This window comes from Mesocricetus auratus, unplaced genomic scaffold, assembly GCF_017639785.1.
Source record: "Mesocricetus auratus isolate SY011 unplaced genomic scaffold, BCM_Maur_2.0 Super-Scaffold_100010, whole genome shotgun sequence".
In the NCBI taxonomy this organism is placed as follows: domain Eukaryota; kingdom Metazoa; phylum Chordata; class Mammalia; order Rodentia; family Cricetidae; genus Mesocricetus; species Mesocricetus auratus.
In genome coordinates, this window is record NW_024429194.1 from 66,542,650 (window position 1) to 66,563,866 (window position 21,217).

At 48.8% G+C, this 21,217-nt stretch overlaps 1 protein-coding gene across 1 annotated transcript; it reads right to left on the reverse strand.

Moving 5' to 3' along the window:
- Window positions 1-8,967: 8,967 nt before the first annotated feature.
- Dnajc22 (DnaJ heat shock protein family (Hsp40) member C22) lies at window positions 8,968-13,254 on the reverse strand. Its single transcript, XM_005066914.4, has 3 exons — window positions 12,986-13,254; window positions 10,704-11,651; window positions 8,968-9,547 (listed from the first exon to the last, which is right to left on the reverse strand). Exons 2-3 carry the CDS (start codon window positions 11,541-11,543, stop codon window positions 9,362-9,364), a joined length of 1,026 nt encoding a protein of 341 aa, XP_005066971.1. The 5' UTR covers window positions 11,544-11,651; window positions 12,986-13,254; the 3' UTR covers window positions 8,968-9,361.
- Window positions 13,255-21,217: the final 7,963 nt, after the last annotated feature.

The following is a 21,217-nucleotide window of genomic DNA, read 5'->3' on the forward strand; positions in this document are numbered from 1 at the left end:
CTGAGGTCAGTTTTCTTTAGTCCCTGTCCCCCACACATAAGCAATCTTATTTATTTGTGTGTGTGTGTGTGTGTGTGCGCGCGCGCGTGCGCGCGCGCGCGGTGCGCCGCACATGTGTATAAGAGTCAAGTTTAGACCTGGAGAGCACACAGTTAGGAGAGCCTGAGCCCATGCCTCTTTTGCAGAGAACCCATATTTGGTGCTCAGTGTCCATGTCAGGTGACTCAAATCACTTATAGCTCCATCCCCAGAGGATGTAACACCCTCTCTAGGCCTCCTTGAGCACTTGCACTCACATCATGCACAGGTCCCCATCATTAGATACACACATACACACACACACACACACACACACACAGTTAAAAACAAATAAAAGTTGAGTTTTCAAGCTAACTGATTGACTGCCCAGTTTTTCTCAGCAGTGAAGTAAACTGAGGTCTGAAACATTATGAGTTAAAATTGTCCTTTTTCAATGGACAGTGGTGGCACACACCTTTAGTCCCAGCACTTGGGAGGCAGGTCTCTGTGAGTTTGAGGCCAACCTGGTCTACAGGGTGAGTTCTAGTACAGTCAGGGCTACCCAGAGTAACCCTGTCTTGAAATAAATAAATAAAACTAAAAAATTGTGGGCTACAGAGATGGCTCAGTTGTTAAGAACACTAGCTAGTCTTCCAGAGGTCCTGAGTTCAATTCCCAGCAACCACATGATGTCTCACAACCATCTGTAATGAGATCTGATGCCCTCTTCTGGCCTGCAGGGATACATGCAAACAGAAAACTGTATATATAATAAATAAACAAATAAATGCTTTTTAAAAATAAATAATGTTCCTTTTCAACTTTCCCATACAGGACAGTGTTTTATTTTCTTGAAACTTGCTAAAAATATTTATTCCTTGCTTAACATTATAATCTCCTTCAAATAAACAGAGGGACAGATGGCAGTTTAGGTGAGCATTGTAGTGGGACAAAGGAAGAGAATTGATATAGCAAAGGAGAAAAAAAGAGAAAAAATTGTTAAAATGGCATCTCATTTAGCCAAAATGCCACATACATTTTTTTGTTTGTTTGTTTAAAACTCACAGTGGCAAAAGCAAAGCAAGGGTTGGAGAGATGGCTCAGCAGTTAAGAGCATTGAATGTTCTTCCAGAGGACCTGGGTTCAATTTCCAGCACCTACATCCATGGCAGCTCAACAACTGTCTGTGATGCTAGTTCGAGGGGACCTGATACCTACAACCCAAGCACATAAAATAAGTGTTAAATGAATTATTTTTTTTAAAGCAAAAGTAAATCCAACCAGCAAAACAGCTGAGGAAGTTTCAATTCCTCCTGGTGCCTTAAGAAAAATGCTGAAGATAACGAGTGCAGGCTTGAGAGATGGCTCAGCAGTTAAGAGCACTGGCTGTTCTTCCAGAAGTCCTGAGTTCAATTCCCAGCATCCACGTGGCAGCTCACAACTGCCCATAACTCCAGTTCTAGAGGCTCTGACATCCTCACATAGACATACAAGCAGACAAAACACTAATGCACATAAAATAAATAAATCTTAAAAAAAAAAAAGCGCCAGGCAGTGGTGGCGCATGCCTTTAATCCTAGCACTCGGGAGGCAGAGGCAGGCGGATCTCTGTGAGTTCGAGGCCAGGCTGGACCGACAGTCTCCAAAACAATACAGAGAAATGCTGTCTCATAAAAACACACACACACACACACAAAAAGCAAGGCCAGCAGCTTCTCAGGACACATGACTGGAGGTCAGAGGTCAGGGGACAACTCTTAGGAGTTGGCTCTCACCTGCCACCCTGGGGTCAAGGTTAAACTCAGGTCATTGAGCCCAAACAAAACGAAACTGACTACTCCAGATTTCCCCAGGAAATTACATCGTAAAAACCACCCTGCAACTGGAGCTTGCCTTCAACAACATCCCAAATGCAGCTTCACAGTTTCTCTGCCCTTTCCACCAAAAAAAAAGGGGGGGGGGGGGGCGAAACTAAACTCTGTAAATTATCTTCCTAAGAAGATGCCACTATTAGACTTTAAAAAAAAGTACAGGGGGGAAGCTGGGCGGTGGTGGCAAAAACCTTTAATCCCAGCACTCGGGAGGCAGAGGGAGGTGGATCTCTGTGAGTTCCAGGCCAGCCTGGTCTAGAGTGAGTTCTAGGACAGCTAGGGCTGTTACAAAGAGAAACCCTGTCTTGAAAAAAAAAAACAAAACAAATAAACAAACAAAAAAAGTACAGGGGAATGTGGGACTGAAGAGATGGCTCAGTGGTTAAGAGCACTGGTTGTACCTCCAGAGGACCAGAGTTCAAGTGCCAGCACCCACATGGCTGCTCACCACAGCCTGTAACTCCAGTTCCAGGGGATCTGACACCCTCACACAGACCAAACACCAAAGCACATAAAATAATAAAGTAATTAAAGTAAATAAATTTATTTTTTAAGATTTATTTATTTATCACATATACAGTGTTCTGCCTACATGCCAGAAGAGGGCACCAGATTGAATTGTAGATGGTTGTGAGCCACCATGTGGTTGCTGGGAATTGAACTCAGGACCCCTGAAAGAGCAGTCAATGCTCTTAACCTCTGAGCCATCTCTCCGGCCCCCAAAGTAAATAAATTTAAATAAAATTTTAAAAGGAAGCAAAGATGTTATGGAATATTTTTCTCTTTTTATTAATTTATTTTTTACATTACAATTCCAGTAAATTCCCCCTCCCTCCTTCCCTCCCATGATGTTGTGGAATATTATTTTAACCATGTAAAGATGTGTTACATTTGTTTAGCTGCAAAACATTAACTGTGTAAAGGTGTGTTTTTTTGTTGGTGGTGGTGGGGTTTTTTTTACCTTTCATTCCCAACTTTATTTATGATTAAAAAGAAATGAGTGTGTGAGACGTGGCAGGTTAGGGATCAAGGACATTGAGATCTTAAGACTGCTTCCTGCTGACCTGGGGGCATCGATCATCTTTGTGGGAACCTGAGAAAGCTGGGATGTTGCTATATCTGGAGTAGATGGTTGTTCCATTGTAGTCCTGGCTGTCTGGAATTCTGGCATCTCTGTAGATCTGTTTGGATGGGTCCAATTTGGCTTTCTGGAACTTACAAGAATCCAAATCGCAGCTACTGTTGGATATAAAATTCAGCATTCCGGTCAATGGAAAGTGGGCCTGGGCCGTTGGTCCGAAGTTACAGGTTACCTGCATGGTCACCTGCCTGTCCGGGTCAGGGAACCAATGTTAAAATGTCTAAGTTTACCCAGTAACGAGACACAAACCGTGACTCAATGATCCCACCTGGAGTTTTATTGGTGGACAGGGAAGAAAAGGGGGGTGAGAGGTAACCAAACGGTGCAGAGCTGAGGGAGGAAGAGAGAGAGAGAGAGAGAGAGAGAGCAGGTGTGTTACATTTGTTTCTGCTGCATTTGTTTAACTATGTAAGGATGTGTGTCTAATTACATAAAGATGTATTGCGTCTTTCTCATCTTGCCTGCTTAAGGTGATTGGTCTATTAAAGAGCTGAATGGGCTGGCTGGAGCACTGGCTGCTCTTCCAGAGGTCCCGAGTTCAAACCCCAGCAACCACATGGTGGCTCATGACCATCTATAATGAGATCTGGCGCCCTCTTCTGGTCCTCAGGCAGAACACTGTATACAAAAATCTTGGGGGGGATTGAATGGCCTATAGCTAGGCAGGGGAGGGATAGAAGGGGCTGCTGGGCAGAGAGAATGACTATGAGAAAAGAACTAGAGAAGAGAAGGAGACTAGAACAAGGGAGAAAGAGAGGCAGACACCCAGGGCCAAAAGTCAGCTGGCCAGTCAACCAGACAAGATGAGCAGTGAAAGTTAGATATACATAAGGGAAGAAAAGTAAAAAGCCCCAAGGCAAAAGGCAGATAAAGAGAATTTTAAGCTAAATGAGCTAGCCAGAAATGAGTCTACGCTAGGCCGAGCATTCAAAATTACTTATAAGTCGCCATGTCATTATTTGGGAGCTGGTTGGTGGCCTAAAAGAAAAAGCCTGCTAAGCCATAACATGCTAAATTCAAGTCCCAGAGCCTCAAGAAGCCCCCAGGTGTTAGCACAGCTGCAAACACCACTCTAATACACGGTGTGGGGGTGGGGAGTGGGGGCTTAGTTGGTGCCTGGGTTTCATCCCCAGCACCACATGACCCAAGCTTGGTGGTTCACATCTGTAATCTCAGCGTTTGGGAGGTAGAGGCAGGGACAACAATTTAAAGTCATCCTCAGCTGCATACTTGAGATCCTGTCTCAAAACTGAAAAATAAATAAAGGCACAATGCTGGGGGAAACAAGCAAGGGCTTAACGAGGTAGAGGCTCAGCGAGTAACACAGACACACAAGCTAAAAACACAGCAAGGGAAGAGAGGGAGGAGGGGGGAACACTAATAAATTCTTGGGCTGTTCCATGTAAAGGATGATATATTGTCCAGACCTTGAAAACTTAACAGCCCCACAGCACCCTGTTCTGTCTGAACACACTGAGAATTGCATTAGTTCTGGGCACCACAATTTGAGAGCAATATTGACAAGAGCTGTAAAAATGTTCATGCCCTTTGACCTAATAATCTCACTCCTGGGAATTTATTCTAAGGGAATAATTCAAGAGACTAGATGAATTAGAGATATGCAAGTTATCAACGCAACATTCTTTGCTACATATACGTATCTGCGAGTGTGTAAAAACAAATGTTTCTTCAAAAGGGATGACTGAATAGCTTTAAGATGTAAATTACTGAAATATAAAATAAATATGGTAGTGATGCATGCAATAACATGAACAAACCTTCAAAAGTCATACTCCATGAAAGAAGCCCTACACACACAAAGGGTAACACGTTGTCTGATTCCATTTATACAAAATATCCAGGATAGAGCTGAGACTGGTGGTTAATGACTATAACCCTGGCACTAGGAAGGCTAAGGCAGATTGCCAGGCATTTGAGGCCAGACTGTGCTGCTTAGTAAGTTCCATGTCTGTCTGAGCTACAGTATAAGAGCAGGTCTCAAAAAACGAAGCAGAGAAATCAGCTATGGTAGTGCATGCTGGTCGGTCAAACCAACACTCTGAGATCAGAAGTTCAAGGTCATTGTCATCCTGGGATGCATGAGACCCTGTCTAAGGGGAAAAAATAGATAGAGGCCTAGAAGAGACGAGAATGAGAATGAGGTCTAATGGCAGGGATAGGGTAGGGGGAAAGGATCTAGAAAAAAATAATTAATTAATTGATAATTAATTAAAGCAAACATCAGAATAAGCAAGTGATAGAAGCAAAATAGAGAGAACCTTCTGGCTACTGGGAGACAGCAAGGAAAAGTGATGCCAGGGAGTGTGGGGCATTTTGGTGGAGTGTGAAACTGTAGAATTAGAGAGTCCTGGTGGCTATACTTGTGAATCGGCATAACACCATAACATTGTAATTTTTTTTGAGACGGTGCCTGTTAGTACAGCTCTGTCTGTCCTAAAACTTTATGTAAACTAGTCTGGCCTTGAACTCACACAGAGATCAACCCACAGCTACCTCCCCAATGCTGGGGTTAGCACTGTCTAATCTAAGAGGATGAATTTAGCTAAGCAGTCCTACGTGCCTGTAGTCAGGACTCAGGAGGCAGAGCCAGGAGGATGAGCAGTTCCGAATCACCCTTTGCCACCGAGAGCTTCGGGCCAGCCAGGGTCACATGAGCCCCTGCCATAAAACAACACAAAACAAAAAGAATACATTTGCTAGGCATGGTGACATATGCCTGTAATCCTTGGGCAGAAGAAGTGGGAAAATTATGAGTTCGAGGCCAGACTGGCCTATAAGAATGAGCCCCTGTCCTAACAAAAGAAAATGAAGCTAAAATGGACACATTTTTTTTTTTTTTGGTTTTTCAAGACAGGGTTTCTCTGTATTGTTTTGGAGGCTGTCCTGGAACTCGCTCTGTAGACCAGGCTGGCCTCGAACTCACAGAGATCTGCCTGCCTCTGCCTCCCGAGTGCTGGGATTAAAGGCGTGCACCACCAACGCCCGGCTAAAATGGATACATTTTATGCCTCATTTAGACAAATCCCTGAGTCTCTCTCTTCCTTTTAGGGCAGTAGTTAATACAGTTCCTCATGTTGTGGTGACCCCAACCATAAAACCATTTTCTTTACTACTTCATAACTATAATTTTGCTACTATTATGAATTGTAATGTAGACATCTGTGTTTTCCAATGTAGACCACCCCTGTGAAAGGGCTGTTCAACCCCCTCAGATAGGTCATGACCCCATAGGTTGAGAACCACTATTTCAGGGGGCTATGCTGTCAATCAAATCAAGGCCTTGGGCATTCTTTTTTTAATTATTTATTTTATGTACATTGGTGTTTTGCCTGTATGAATGTGTTTATGAGGGTACTGGAGCCCCTGGAACAGACAGTTGTAAGCTGCCATGTGTGTGCTAGGAATTGAACCCCGGTCCTCTGGAAGAGCCGTCAGTGCTCTTAACCACTGAACCATCTCTCCAACCCCAGGCCTTGGGCATTCTTGGCAAGTACTCTACCACTAAGCTACATTCCCCCAAAACCTTTCTCTCTCTTTTAATTTTTAGGGCTAGCACAACAGCTTAGTGAGCAAAAGCACTGTACGAGCAAGCCTGAAGGCCTGAGTTCAATACTCAGATCACAGCATTAAAGGAGAAAACAGAATCGTGAAAGTTCTCCCCCATACATGCTCTGTGGCATACAAATAGGTGCATAAACAAGGATAATAATAATGAGTTAAACTTGGCTGGAGAGATGGCTCAGAGATTAAGAGCACTAACTTCTTTTCCAGAGGTTCTGAGTTCAATTCCCAGTAATCACATGGTGACTCACAGCCATCTGTAATGATATCTGGTGCCCTCTTCTGAGCCTCAGGCAGAACACTGTATACATAATAAATAAATAAATCTTTAAAAATAAATCTTGTCTGCCTTGTGAGTTCTAGGCCATCTTGGCCTAAGTATATCTAAGCATTGGTAGGGAGAGCATCATACCTCTTAGTCACACCCTAGGTTCATAGAGCATCTAACTGCACCTATTTCAGAAACTGATACAGGACGATCACAAGCAACCAGGCAATTTAGTAAGATCTTGTCTCAAAATAAAAAGTAAGAAAGAGCTGAGCTCTATTCAGCTCTGAGACACAGCGCTGGCCTAGTACGTTCATGTAGCCCTGGGTTCAGTCCAGTTTCTGAACCACACACACAGATGTCCCAAAACAGGAAAGAAAACCGATCTTTCTTTCTTCCTTCCTTTTTTTTTTTTTTTTTCCCAGACAGGGTTTGATTAAAGCTTTGATGCCTGTCCTGGAACTAGCTCTTGTAAACCAGGCTGGTCTCGAAATCACAGAGATCTGCCTGCCTCTGCCTTTGTTTTTTGTTTTGTCTTAGTTTGTTTATTTTGTTTTTTTGTTTTTTTTTTTTGAGCCAGCATCTTACTCTTGCCCTAGCTGGTCTAGAACCCTTTATGTAGACCAGGTTAGCCTTGAATTCACAGAGATCTGCCTGCTTCTGCAAAATGTGTGTTACCACCCCAAGCCCTTTTTTTTTAGGGCTTTTAAATTTTAATATTTTGGGAAAAAAAAGTTTGAATAACACACTATGGAAAAGCAAGAAAACAGCCAGTAAAAGTTTGTAATTTTAACACGTTTCTGATCTTCGGTCTTCCTCTACAAAGTGAAGAAGCATCCTGGCCTAGCTCTTTTCCACATCTAGCTAGAATTCAATAAGGCCTCCTTGAAATCCACAAACTGCTGGTTCCCCGGGGCTTCCCCAAACTGCCTTAAAGACACACGAGATATATAATCATGAATCTTTGTCAGTCCTGTCTTCGTTTCTGCTCCTGTTGTTGTGATAAAAGACCCTGACAAAAGCAACTTAAGAGAAAAGAATTCGTTCTGACTTACAGGCCAAGTACAGTCCATCATGTCTGGGAAGTCAAGGCAGGAGCTCGAGGGCTCCGGTCCCGGGGACTCCACTATCAGGAACAGCCCCGAATGGGTGCATGGCCGTGCTCAGCTTGTCTTCCCCTTTCATTCAGTCCCAGGCCCAGTCCACAAAAATCATACTGTCTGCATTCAACCTGGGCTTTTCCACTCCAGATACCCTAGCTGAGAAAATCCCCCACAGACTTACTCAGAAGCCAGCCTTATCTAGATAATGCCTCAACGATTAATCTCTATATCTCTCTGGTAATTCAAGATAATGCCAAGTTGACAATTAAAATTCACCATCGTCAGCCTGGTCTACAGAGCTAGTTCCAGGACAGTCTCCAAAAAAACAATACAGAGAAACCCTGTCTCGAAAAACCAAAAAAAAAAAAAAAAAAAAAACCACCATCGCTTTGGAAGCATGATGGCACAGGCCTTTATTCCCAGGACTGGGGGCAGATGTAAGTATATCTCTGTGAGTTCCAGACCAGCCTGGTCTACAGGTCCCCATAATACAGCATCATCTGTTCCTCTTCCAATAGCCCAATACATCATTTATAGTCTTGTGACATTTAGTTCAAAGCAGTGAACAGGGCAGACTTTGGTATTTCTATGGCCATGTTCTGATCCTCTGTCAGAACAGATGCTCCTGAGAGTGAAATGATACAATCAGACTTCAAGTGCTGAGAAGACCTGAGAATTCAGCCTGTTCCTAACCCATGAGGGGCTCTACAACACTGTTCCAGTTAGAGGTACTCCCACCTGGCCACAGATATTTGTTCCTTTTGGGAAAAGTATAGAACTAAAAAGTATAAATGGAATAAAAACATTTTTCCCAGAACTTTGACATTTAACCCCTGTCTTACCTCTTGGAATCATATGACAGCATATGAAATATTAGAATCTTCATATTTTTCAGTCTCCTAACCCAGTACTTTACACCTTTATGAAAGTTAAAATGACCTTCCTCCATCATACATCAATGGACTGGGATAGGATACAGTGGTATATTCTTTGAAAGACATTTTATTGATTTTCACTAAACGCTCTTAAGAAAATATAATCAAGAATAGAAGCCAGGCATTGGTGGTGCACGCCTTTAATCCCAGTACTCGGGAGACAGAGGCAGGCAGCTCTCTGTGAGTTTGAGGCGCCAGTCTGGTCTACAGAGCCAGTTCCAGAACAGCCAAAGCCACACAGAGAAACTCTGCCCCCCCCACAAAAAAACAGTAGCCAAGAGTTTAGAAATTCAGAATATAAATATATGTTCTATCACAAACTTTCTCAAGTCTTTGAAGTCTTCCTTGTCTCTGCTGAAAGCAGCTTCTTTGGCATTTTTGGGATGCATTTTTTAATATGTTGCCCAACTCTGCTGAGATTGAGTCCATCAAGGTGTTACTTTTCACATCCACGATGCTCTGGGTTTCTTGGGCTGACTCAAGACTTCATATGCAGCCTGAATCTCCAGGAAGCGCCTCTGGGCCTCATCTCTCTGGTGCCGGTTGTGGTCTGGGTGCCAGACCTTCACCAGGTCTCGGTAAGTCCGATGTATCTCTTCATTGGTTGCCCCTTCTGGAAGGCCCAAAACCTTGGTGAAACAGAGCTCAAAAGTTAGCATCTCATAAGTGCTCTGGGAGCCCCAGCCTCTCTCTGCAGCTTAATAAACCAAGCTATTTAGAGTCTAGAATAGCCCAGAACCTCAGACAGAATTTCAGTCCTTTGGGCCAGGGCCTTACCTGGAGTAAGGTCCTGAGTTTGATCCACAGTAGTGAGAGAAAAACAAAACAGAGACACCCCCCAAAAACTTGAGATATGGTATAAGAGCTAGGATTCCTTGTGGGGGGTTGACAAGATGGTTCAGTAGATAAAGGTACTTATGAGAGTAGCCTGATGACTCGAGTGTGATCCTGGAATACACTTGGTGGAAAGAGACTCCCGGTCTTGTCAACTGTTCTCTGACCTCTACATTCATGTTGTGGCACATAGACACATACACAGTAACACATTTTTTTAACCTAATATAGCATGATAGGACTTGGATGTGGCTCAGTGTTACATACCCAGGGGTTCTGGATTTAATCTCCTACACCACAAGAATAGAACCCCTAATCCACAGTGATAGATGGCAGAAAGGAGGTAACCTCCAAGATAATATAAATGGGAAGGGATAGGAAGGAATCTTCTTGGAGCTGGTGGTGTTCCATTCCCTAACATGAGGGGCATAGACACTTTATGTTAAACTTCAATAAAAAGTATTCTTCAGCAAAGCGGTAGTGGCACATGCTTTTAATTTCAACACTCAGGAGACAGAGGCAGGTGGATCTCTGAGTTCCAGGACAGTCTGATCTACACAGAGAAACTGTCTCTAAAAAGAAAAAAAAGGGGGCTAGAGAAAAGGCTCAGAGGTCCTGAGTTCAATTCCCAGCATCCACATGATAGCTCACAACCATCTGTAATGAGATCTGGCACCGTTCTGGTTTGTAGGCATATACACAGGCAGAACACTGTATACATAATAAAAACATTTTCCAGATAGGGTTTCCCTGTGGTTTTGGAGTAAATAATATTTTTATTCATATGTGTTTCTCATCAGTATTGTACCTTCATGCATTACACAGAAGCCCAAAGGAACCAAGATACCCTTTCAGAGCACACCTCAAAACAGGCTACCAGCTCCAGCAGGGCTTCTAACTCTCAGAGTCCAGACATGCCCTGGGGAGACTTACCCAAAAAGAAAGGCTTACCTGGTAAGCCAGCTGGCGTTTCTCATCCTGAAAACTCTCAACAAATTCATAGAGCTTTTCCCACTCCTGGAACTGTCTACTGGTGAAGCCAGGATCCCCAACCAGTAGCCACCAGATCCGGCAAGGCAGAAGGAAGACAGACTCCAAGAGGCGGCCAAGAAGTGGGAAAAAGCTGAACCAGCTCAAGAAGGAGCCAAGGGTTTCCGCCACGTAGCTCAGGGTGGCGGTTGTATTGCACAGAACACTATATGCCAGCGGGCCTGTGAAGGCGAGGTAAGCCAAGCCCAGCCGGTAGAGCCGCACACTAATCGTCTCTGACTCCGCTGAAGTTTTGTATCTCCGATGCTTCTGGGCTGTAACGCTGGCAGCCAAACTGATGGGCAGGATGCCTATGGGGCGGCCATAAAACACAGGGGACATGAGGAAGGCTGCTCCTAATATGTTCTTAAAGTCTGAGGTCTGGTTGCCAACAGCAGCCACCAGCAAGACCCCTAAGCCAACTGCCAGAGGGAGTCCCACAATGTAGAAGTTGGCCATGGAAGAGAGGCTGATCAGAGCCACAAGACCAAAATAGATACCCACTGTGGTCTGGGCAGCAAAGCGAAGGAAACTCAGAGGTGGTATCCCCTCTCCTAGCCTCTGCTTCTGCCCCTGGGCTCTGTTGGCTTGAGCGACAAAGCCTGGGAGCTTCCAGAACTCGCAGAGCCAGCCCAACCCACCACCTCCCAGGGTAAGCATCCAGAGCAGGGCATGGTTGTCCCTTCCCAGATACAGGTGGTGGAGTCCAACAGGACCCCCGAAAGCCCAAAGGGCATAGGTCACCAGGAGCCCTTTGGCCATTCTCTAGGGCAAGAGTCTCAAAACAAATCCAGCAACATTTGACATTGAATGCAGAATCTCAAGGTCCTCTGTGAGAATCACCACCGTTCTGAGAGTTATCCTTAGGTCCTAAGAGATGGAGTGAGGAAAAAGCAGACTCATCAGGTGAGATCCAAACCCAACACAGTAAGACAAGTCAAGTCTGGTCCTACCTCAGGGTCTCTTGGGTTACATGTCTTGTACCTTTGTCTTAGCACCTTCCTGTTAATTACAGTCACAGTGGCTCCAAATATAGGGGAGGGGAGTGCTTCTTATGTTTTAGGGGGGTTTGGGTTTTTCGAGACAGGGTTTCTCTGCAGCTTTGGAGGCTGTCCTGGAACTCACTCTGTAGACCAAGCTGGCCTCAAACTCACAGAGATCCACCTGCCTCTGTCTCCTGAATGCTGGGATTAAGGGCATGTGCCACCACTGCCCAGCTTCATTGTTTAAATTTTCATTTTTTTTTTGAGACACAGTCTTATGTAGCCAAACTGGTCTTATGTGGCCATAACTGATGCCCTTGAGCTCCTGATCTCCCTCCCCCATTTCCCCAATCGATGGGGTTATAGTATCTGCCACCATGACCAGGGGTGAAAATGTTTAAAATGTTTTCAGTTGAGACACTGAGAACTAGGTGCCTGAACCAAACAAACAAACTAGAAGCTTGGGACTAGAAAGATGGCCCAGGGGTTACTTACTGCTCTTCCAGAGGACCAGGGTTCAGTTCCCAGTGCCTACATGGCAACTCATAGATACCCTCTTGTGTTCTCCGAGGGCACCAGACACCATGCAGTGCACACACAGAGATACAAGCAAAATGCCCATACACATAAAGTTAAAAAAGAAAAGACCTTGTCGGGCGTTGGTGGCGCACGCCTTTAATCCCAGCACTCGGGAGGCAGAGGCAGGCGGATCTCTGTTAGTTCGAGGTCAGCCTGGTCTACAGAGCGAGTTCCAGGACAGCCTCCAAAACAATACAGAGAAACCCTGTCTCGAAAAACCAAAAAAAAAAAAAAAAAAAAAAAGACCTTAAATTTGAAGCCTCCCCTCAGACTCATGGAAAAGTAATGGTTCCGGGGGTGAGGCTGGGGTCTCGAGGGCCCTTTTGAAAGCCAGTGTCTTATCTAAAAGCCCACCCCTTTAACTCCACACGTATGGCTGCTCTCCACCACGTGTCCCCAAGGTTTTTTTTAGCCTTTCTCCAGCCTTCCCATCTCCCCAGGCCATGAAAATTTCCCACAAGTCAAACTTGAAAGGGATCCTGAATTCCTTTCACTTACACATTCTGGGAAACATTTTGACCTTAGCACCCCACAGCTCAACTATCCTGTTCCCCAAAGAGCTGCAAAAAGCCTCTGAATATCATCAAATCCAGTGCCAAAGAGTGCCTGCCAATATGTCCTATCTGCTTCAAGCGAACTCACCCTCAGGCAGTCCCGGTAGAGCTGGCTGCCCAGGCCGCTTCAGACGAGTCATTTCCTTTGACCATAGACTCAAAATGGCCCTCCTGTCTCTCTGCTGGCACTTCCACACAAGTGGACTTTGTCTCTCAGTGCCGACTGTGTCTCTGAGGTCAGGCCACCTCCTCCAGGCCCCTCCCCGAAGCCCTCGTCAGCCCCTTCGGAATCACTTTCCGGCCCTGCCTTCCTCTACCTGCCCTCTCGGGTAAACTCGTAGGAAGCTTGCCCCAGGCTCGCCCAGTTTTATATTCTAGGGCTTGGAACCGCGCCCCAATCCCGGCGGAGTGCACCTCTTGCAGAGCGTCACGACAACCGCCAGGTGGCGCTGCCGATTAGGGGAGGAAGGCTCCCCCCAAAGTCCCCAGATCACCTTTTTGCAAGGTTGGGACACCCCAGGCCAAAGCTGTCCTGACTGTGCGGCTACCTGAAGGAAAAGAAAGGCGGTCCTACTCATAAAACTAAAATTCTTGATTATCTTGCTCTCTCTGCCACAAACGGGAAGAAATCCCTCTCCTACTTCAGGCTGAAAGCTTCTCTCCACACTCCAAAGAGCTTCAAGATGACCATTATAGTATCACTTCTAATTTCTTAAGAAAGAGACATCCACCCATAGGCAAAAGGGAGCGCCCAACAGCACCCCCTATTTTGCCTCGCAGTCTGGCTTCCAGACTTTCCAGTTTTAGGGGACTCCACGCCCAGACCTGAGCCTGACCCTGCATAGCCCCAGACCCAGAGAGCCTCGAAGTTGTTCTGATCCTGCAGCCCGAAGCTAAGGAAAAACACACTAGCGAGGAATACAGGGGCGCATCCTCAGAAGAATAAGATCACAACCAGGCCGGGGTGTGTGTGTGTGTGTGTGTGTGTGTGTGTGTGTGTGTGTGTGTGTGTGCCTTCTTGTTTTGGCGCTGGAGGCTTACAAAATCATTATTCCAGACTCCAAACCCGAGTGCAGCTCGGTGACCTTGGCCAAGTCACACCCTCTCCTGAGCCTGTTTGATTCTTTATAAAGAAGCTTGGAACTACAAGATCTCCCGGTCTTGACTAGAGGTAGGGATGGAGCCAGGGGGCCTCACTTAGAGTCACATGCCAAGAGTAGGCAGAGTGTTTCCGTTCCCTCCAACACTCGCCACCCCTGGCTGGGGGTGAGAAGGCAGCTCGGGATAGGACCCCACGGCTGGGGACGGGGGCGGGGCGGGGGACCCACAGGGCCGCTGAATAATGAATGAGACTTAATTGGGCCCGCACTGCGCGGCGGCGCACTAAGCTCGGCAAACACGCGAGCAGCCGCCGCCGCCGCCGCCGCTGGACAAACAAACTAGCTCTGGGTGCCGGGAGCCCGGTGCGGACCGCCGCGGCGGAAGGGGGATGGGACTGGCAAGCAGCCAGGGAGGCCTCCCGGGCGGGAATCCAAAAATGCCCGGGACGCCAGACTCCTAGAAACGCCAGAGGGATGGAGGTTCGGTACCCAGTCCTGGAAGGAAGGTCTGGGGAGGGAACGAAGCAGATTTTGCGGTTGAGCCAAGGGCAATGTGAAGGCGAGGAAAAGATGGAGAACAGAGTGGAGGGTGGAGGAGAGAGCGAGGAAAAGGCACCTCTAGGGCAGGGTTGGTTGAGGGTGAGGGGCAAGAGAAGAGCTATTACTACAAGGGAAGGGCAGAGCGATGGAGAAACAAGAGGAGGAGGCACAAGGGGCCTAGAGAGGAGGAATTGGAGAAGAGTCAAGGAGAGGGGTGAGGTGACCAGAATGAGAACAAGGGGTGCCGGGATGGCGAGAGGCTCCCCTGCCTGCGCCTCACCCTGCCGCGCTCCCTCCCTAGCGCTCTCTCCAGCCGTTCGCACTCACTTTGTCACAATTACGGGGCCGTCACTCGGCCGGGATTGTTTTCCCCAAATTGTTGTTCTATAAACTGGCGCGAGGTGGGGGCGGGGGGGGGAATCTGACAAGCTGAAGTGGGAGGGGAGAATGAGCAGCTGTCGAGGGCATGGTAACGTATTTACCCGCTATGGCCCCGGCTTGGCCTTGGTTACTACAGAAACCCACGAGGAAACTGATCGCCGCCCCAACCTTCATCACTGACTCCGCTTTCCACCGTCCTGGCACCCCCACCCCCAGTCTCAGCGGCCTCGATTTTCCCAACTGAATGGGGCAAGCGCTGGAGGCCGAGCTGATGATCAGGCGCGGCCAAGAGTTTCTTTGACCTTTCCCCATTCTCCCTCGAGTGCCTGCTCGCCTCCCTCGTTTGCACTCTCTCCTTCCTAAGTGTGCCCACGTCCCCCTGTCCCCGCGACGCTTGCTCCCCTGGACCACCTTGCCACCCCTCAATTCTGCAGACATCTGTTGCGCCCACTGAGCGAGAACTGCGCTGGCTTCCCAGCTATCTCCCCCCTCCACCCCCAACACCCGCCACCCGCCTCTTCCCCGCCAGCCCAGCCTGTCGGCTCCGTGACAGCCGCCGCCGAAGCCCGGGCCCCGCGGGAGCGGCCGGAGAGGAGACGCTGCATGGCTGGCTCCGACACCGGCCTCCCTCGCGGCTCCAGGGGCAACGGAGGATGGCGGCCGCTGAAGCGAGACCAGAGTCGGCCGCAGGAGTTGGCAGGGCTAGACGAGGGAGGGGAGAGGGAGGGCTCCTCTCCCTTCCTTTTAATTCTGTCTTTCTCATTCGATCGCCCTGCGTCCAGCCTGGACCCGGACCCTTCCCGCTGAGCGCGCCTGGGATTCAGTAGGGTCCCCGGTACCCCCCCGCCCCCCACCCCCAAGTCCGGGTGATTTACACGCGGGCTCCGCTCAGCGGCCGCTTCCCAATCAGGAATATCGACCCCGGGCGGGGCCCTCGGGCCGCATCGATCCCTCTAAGGCTCGGGATTTAAAAATGTCAAATTTGCCTTTTCCAGGCGGGCGGAGGGGGGCGGGGGCCAGGAGGAGGGCCGGTTTGCGAGAGGGGCGGACAGCAAGGCATCGACCAGAAGCCTGTGCCCGGAATGAGAAGTGAAGGCAGCCGTGCCCTGGCATGGCCTGGTCATTCTTGTGTTCGCCATTGTGGCAACAAGGGAGCTCTACCCCTGACTCCTTTAATCCCCACAGCGCTGCACTACTGTACCGGATTATTCCCAGAAACAGGAGCCCAAAGAGGAACAAAGATCACCCCAAATCTGGGGAGACAAATTTGGAAGAGATCCCTAAAGGTTAATCACAGGGGAAAGAGATAAAACTATAGAACCCCCCCCCCCCGCAGAACAATTTAGCCCTGCAAAGAGCACGGCAAACGGAAGCGGCCTTCAGGGAGCCTTGTTACAGCAATGTTCCAGAGACCCAGAATCCCCGACTCTACAGGTTCATGAGATTCAGCCTGAAGAGGCCAGGCTCAACTTCTGGATGGTTTGAGAATGGAGTGGAAGGGTGGAGACAAAGCTTGGGGAGAGACATTATAGCGTGATTAGTATTGTCTTCCCAAGGTGTGAACTAGTAACTAACCAGGCCCAACAGTCCAAAGACTAAGCCGAGCATTGGTGGTGCACGCCTTTAATCCCAGCACTCTGGAGGCAGAGACGGGTGGATCTCTGTGAGTTCGAGACCAGCCTGGTCTACAGAGCTAGTTCCAGGACAGCCTCCAAACAATACAGAGAAACCCTGTCTCGAAAAACAAAAACAAAACAAAACAAAAAAAAGAGTCCAAAGACTGGGGTCTCCAGCAGCTAATGCTTCTCTGGGCCCTAAGAAACAAACGTGTTCCCTTAGAGACCAAAAGATCCGGTCTTTCTCATCACACAGGTGTCTGCTCAGCAGCCACTTCTCAGGCCACACCAGGCAGGGGAGACCAGCTGAGTTGGAGATCACACCTTTTTTAATGGTTTATTTTTGTATGTCTGTTGTGATGGTGTCAGGTCCCCTGGAACTGGAGTTACAAACAGTTGTATGCTTCCATGTGGGCGCTGGGAATTGAATTCGGGTCCTCTGGAAGAGAAGCCAAAGAGCAGCTCCTAACCTCTGAGCCATCTCTCCAGCCCCTGGAAATCACATCTTATACTAGAGACTGTATATGTATGCTCTATACGTAGGACTGTAGGTTAGGGAGAACTCTGACAGCGATCACTTCTCCAACACTAAGCAATTAGATATCTAGACTTTGGGGAGGGAAGAGTGTCCGCTGCTTTCAGTGCTTGGGGGGAGGGATGGCGGCGAAGGTGCTAGGAGGGATCAGATGTCACAGCTCTCCCACTGTTGACATATCACACACCCTCAGGAGCACACCTCAGCTGTCACCCTGTGCACTGCCATTTCCCCCAGATCTGCAGACAGAACTGACAGCAAGTTGAAGGGGGACACGCGCAGGGAAGGGGTGCGGTCGCTCATCCTCCACTGATGAAACCAGGGGGACACATCCTTGACACTGGCACATATACTCACTGGCACTGATGCACCATCTACTCTATCCATCACGGCCACGCGCGCGTGCGCACCTTTGTCTGAGTGAGCGATCACGCACAATTCTCCTGAGGTCAGGCACCAAAAGCGCCTAGTTTAAAAGCCTATCTACCTCCCTTCTCGGTGTCTGACTTTAAATCGCCTAGTCCAAGGGCAGAGTTTGTCTCCATCTCGGATTTCCTAATTCCTTAGTTAAGGAGTCGGCCAACAATCGGGAGGCCAAGTTCAAGGTGGTTAAGGCCAGGGTCAAAATGAAAAACCAGGAACAGAGGGAGCCATGGGACTGTTAAACGCTCCCTTGTTCCCGCTTCTGCTACTGGCCTCTTTGCCGGCACGTCTCTCGCCGCCCACCCGGCCCCTGTCCGCCTGTCAGTGGAGTAATGAATGCGCGCTCGGGGCCCTGGCCCCCCCCCTGAGTCGTTCATCACTGCCAGCACCGCCCACCTCTGCCTCCAGCCGAGGGCTCCGCGGCCCCGCAGCAAGCCCCCCCCCCAACCCAGGACCACTAATTGTCAGATTGAGATGTTGATTTGTCAGCTGGGAGCCAGCGCCAAAGAATCCGCAGTAAAACCTGGACTCCTTGAACTTCCTCTTGGCTCCACTTGGGTTCGCCCGGATTTGGAGCATTTCTCGATTTGATATGGATGGTTTGGGTTTTAACTCAGAAGGGCGAGGATAAGGAGAGCGGTGTCATTCTAGTCCGATAGGAGGCGCCGTAAGCTAGAGGCCTGACATTCCCCCCCCCCCCCAAAGGGGTGGCCTTGGGTTTAGTTCCTTTTGCGGGGAGTGGAGACCCTAAACGCTTAGTCCTCAGGTCTCCCAGCAGGGGGAACACCCAGAACTTTGATCTGCCTCTTTCTTTCTGGCTACTAGTTAGTTAGTCTCCATTTCCCCTCAGGAAAGCCTCAGGCCACGGGTACCAAGTGTCGCTTAGGGGATGCCCAAATTCCTTCCTCTTCCTCGGTTGGTGCCTCGGGGAGAGGGCCGCTCCCTCTCGGGCAGGAGCCGCACCTGCAGGAGTCTGCTCCGCCCCGGCCCGGGGGCCTAGGTTGCAGTCTCAGCCCCGCCCTCTCCCGGGCCCCGGAGCTCCCGGGCGGCCGGCTGAGTGACGGGCAGCCGGTGATTATGCGGAAGGGGGAGCGGGGTGCGCCGCGGGCGGCAGCGCTGACCCTTCACATTTCCGATCCGCCGGGACCCTCATCCATCCGAAGCTGCTCTTTGTCTGGCCGCCTAATTGCTGGCGGACAGGATGGATGGCGGGACCGACAGCCGCGGAATCCCTAATAAAGGCCGCGGCCGCGGGGGAGGGAGCGCAGGAAGGAGGGGGAGCGAGAGGGAAGGGATGGAAGGAGATGGCAGGAAGCACTGGGCTGCCGCCGCGGGTACTGAGGCGTTGCTTGCTGAGCTCACTGAAGCCAGGGTTGGCCCAGAGTGAAGGCAAGAAGTGTGAGGTCGACTATGTTCCGAGGGTGGTGGGTTTAGGGCTAGTTAAGTCTGCTGGTGTCAAAGAATGAAAACAAAACAAAACAAAAACAAAAACAAACAAACAAAACAGGGGCCCCGGACAGAAAGAGCATTCTAGGGCCTAGGATGAGCCCTGAGACTTCAGCTGAACCGCGGAGACTTCGAGCTTGGCGTTCCCTCCTGGGCTCTCAGCTCTCAACAGCCGCACCTCTCCTTCAGCTCTCTGTACCCCCATCCACCTCCTTTCACCTGTCGGTCTTCCCGGTGAGGGGTTCAATATCCCTGCGGAGAAATGAGGGGTATGACAGCTGTCTGTGCAACCAATTGCCACATTTCATTAACCAGACACTGGAGAGGGCCAGAGGTGGTGATGGGGGCAAGGGGTGGGGGTGACAGCTCACAGGGAGGTGGACAGGGTGCCGGAGGAAGACTAGAAGCCTCATCTGGGTAGATGTGCAAGGCTGCCGCAGGCAGGAAACCAGCACTCGGGCCTTACAAACATTTTGGAAACACTCTACTCAACTGGCAGTGACGGGAGCCTGGAGCCTGCTCTGCTCTCAGGCCAGCAGGGCTTTGACCAAGGCTGTACATGGTCCTAGGCCAAGGGGACTGACTAGCTGATGAGTGGAAACCATGGCCTGGAGGTTGCAGGGACCCTGAACCTTCCACGCAGGCACATAATCTCTAAAGAAGGCGAACTGTGCGTGTTGTGTTCGGGTGAATGAAGCTTCTGCGTGTTGGTCACGGAGTTTCAGTTTTCGCTTTGGTGCAGGAAGCAAATTTCCCCTGGCTTCCTTTTATCTTCTCTCTGTCTCTCTGTCTCTTTGTCTCTGTCTCTGTCTCTCTCTGTCTGTCTCTGTCTCTCTGTCTCTCTCTCCCTGTTTTTCTGTTTTTTTGAGATAGGTTTCTCTGTGTAGCTTTGGAGCCTGTTCTGGCCTTTGCTCTGTAGACCAGGCTGGCCTCCAACTCACAGAGATCTGGCTGCCTCTGTCTCCCAAATGCTGGGATTAAAGGCGTGCACCACCCCTCCTTTTTCTGTGCCCTCTTCTCTCTCGGAACCATTCTTGATAACTAACTTTAGCCTTCTGTTGACCAATATTTGAACTTGATGGGTGTCAGAACTGACAGCTGGGACAGAGGTTGGGAACGTGTGGAGCTAGGACTGCAGGTTGGAGTAAACATGGAGGTTGTCTGGTCCCTGTAAAACTCTTGCTGCCTACCCTTGCTTTACCTCTGGTACCACTGTCTCTTCCAAGCGCTGGGGAGCAAACTGAAGCATCAAAACTCCCATTCTAAGAACACCCCCTCCCATTCTAGGAATAATCTCCTTTCAGGGTGGTAACTGGACAAATCACCTCCCAGTTCTGGACCCCAGTCCCCTCATCTTTTACAGATAGGGATGATGTGCCCATCTCTTAGGGATACCAAAGCATGCAATGAGAACTTGCATGTTAAAAACCCTAAAGGTAAACAAGCACTTACTAATGTTATCTCCAGTCCTATGCCGTGCCCTATACTCTAAGGTGGAAACAGTTCTCTCCTTTTTATACAAGGGTCTGGTACCGGACAACCAAGCTGCTTCTAGCTTGCATGTCCTCCAAAGTGTACCTGAAAGCCAGAGCATGGAAGATTATGGAGATTATCACATCTACAGGCCCTGTAGAGGAGTAAGGGGGGGGTCTTTGGTTTTGACAGCCAGGTGGTTGTCTCTCTCTCTCTCTCTCTCTCTCTCTCTCTCTCTCTCTCTCTCTCTCTCTCTCTCTCTCTCTCGATGAGGAAACTGAGGGTTGTTAGGTGATGGAAGCCACACTGCCAGTCATCCCACCCTCTCTATGGCTGACCTCCTCACCCCTTTCCTTCCCTAGAGGGCTTCTGGGTCAGTGACAATAAGTATGAGAGGAAGAACAAAAAGCAAGAACCTTCAAGGAGCCAGGACCTTTCCACTAGACTTCATAAAAATTTAACATGAAAACTTCTGCAGAGTAGAAGGCACATAACCCATGCAAATCATATGCTAATCACATGCTAATCTAACGTCTGGCCCTTAGAGCTCTGACACACACCTGGTTATAGCCTTGGGGAAAATTCTGGGGAAACCCCTAGGTTCTAGGAAAGTAAGGATTCCCTTTGGGGTCTTGCTATGGAATTCTCTCCAATCATCTCAGGATTGGAGAGAAGTTAAGTGTGTAACTTGGGGTTAGGAGGTGCAGAATCATTGATAGAGGTTAGTGAAGGATTCAGACTAGGCTCTGCTTTGATTAGGGGATTCCTGAAATCATCCTCACCTCTCCACCAACCCCACATCGTGC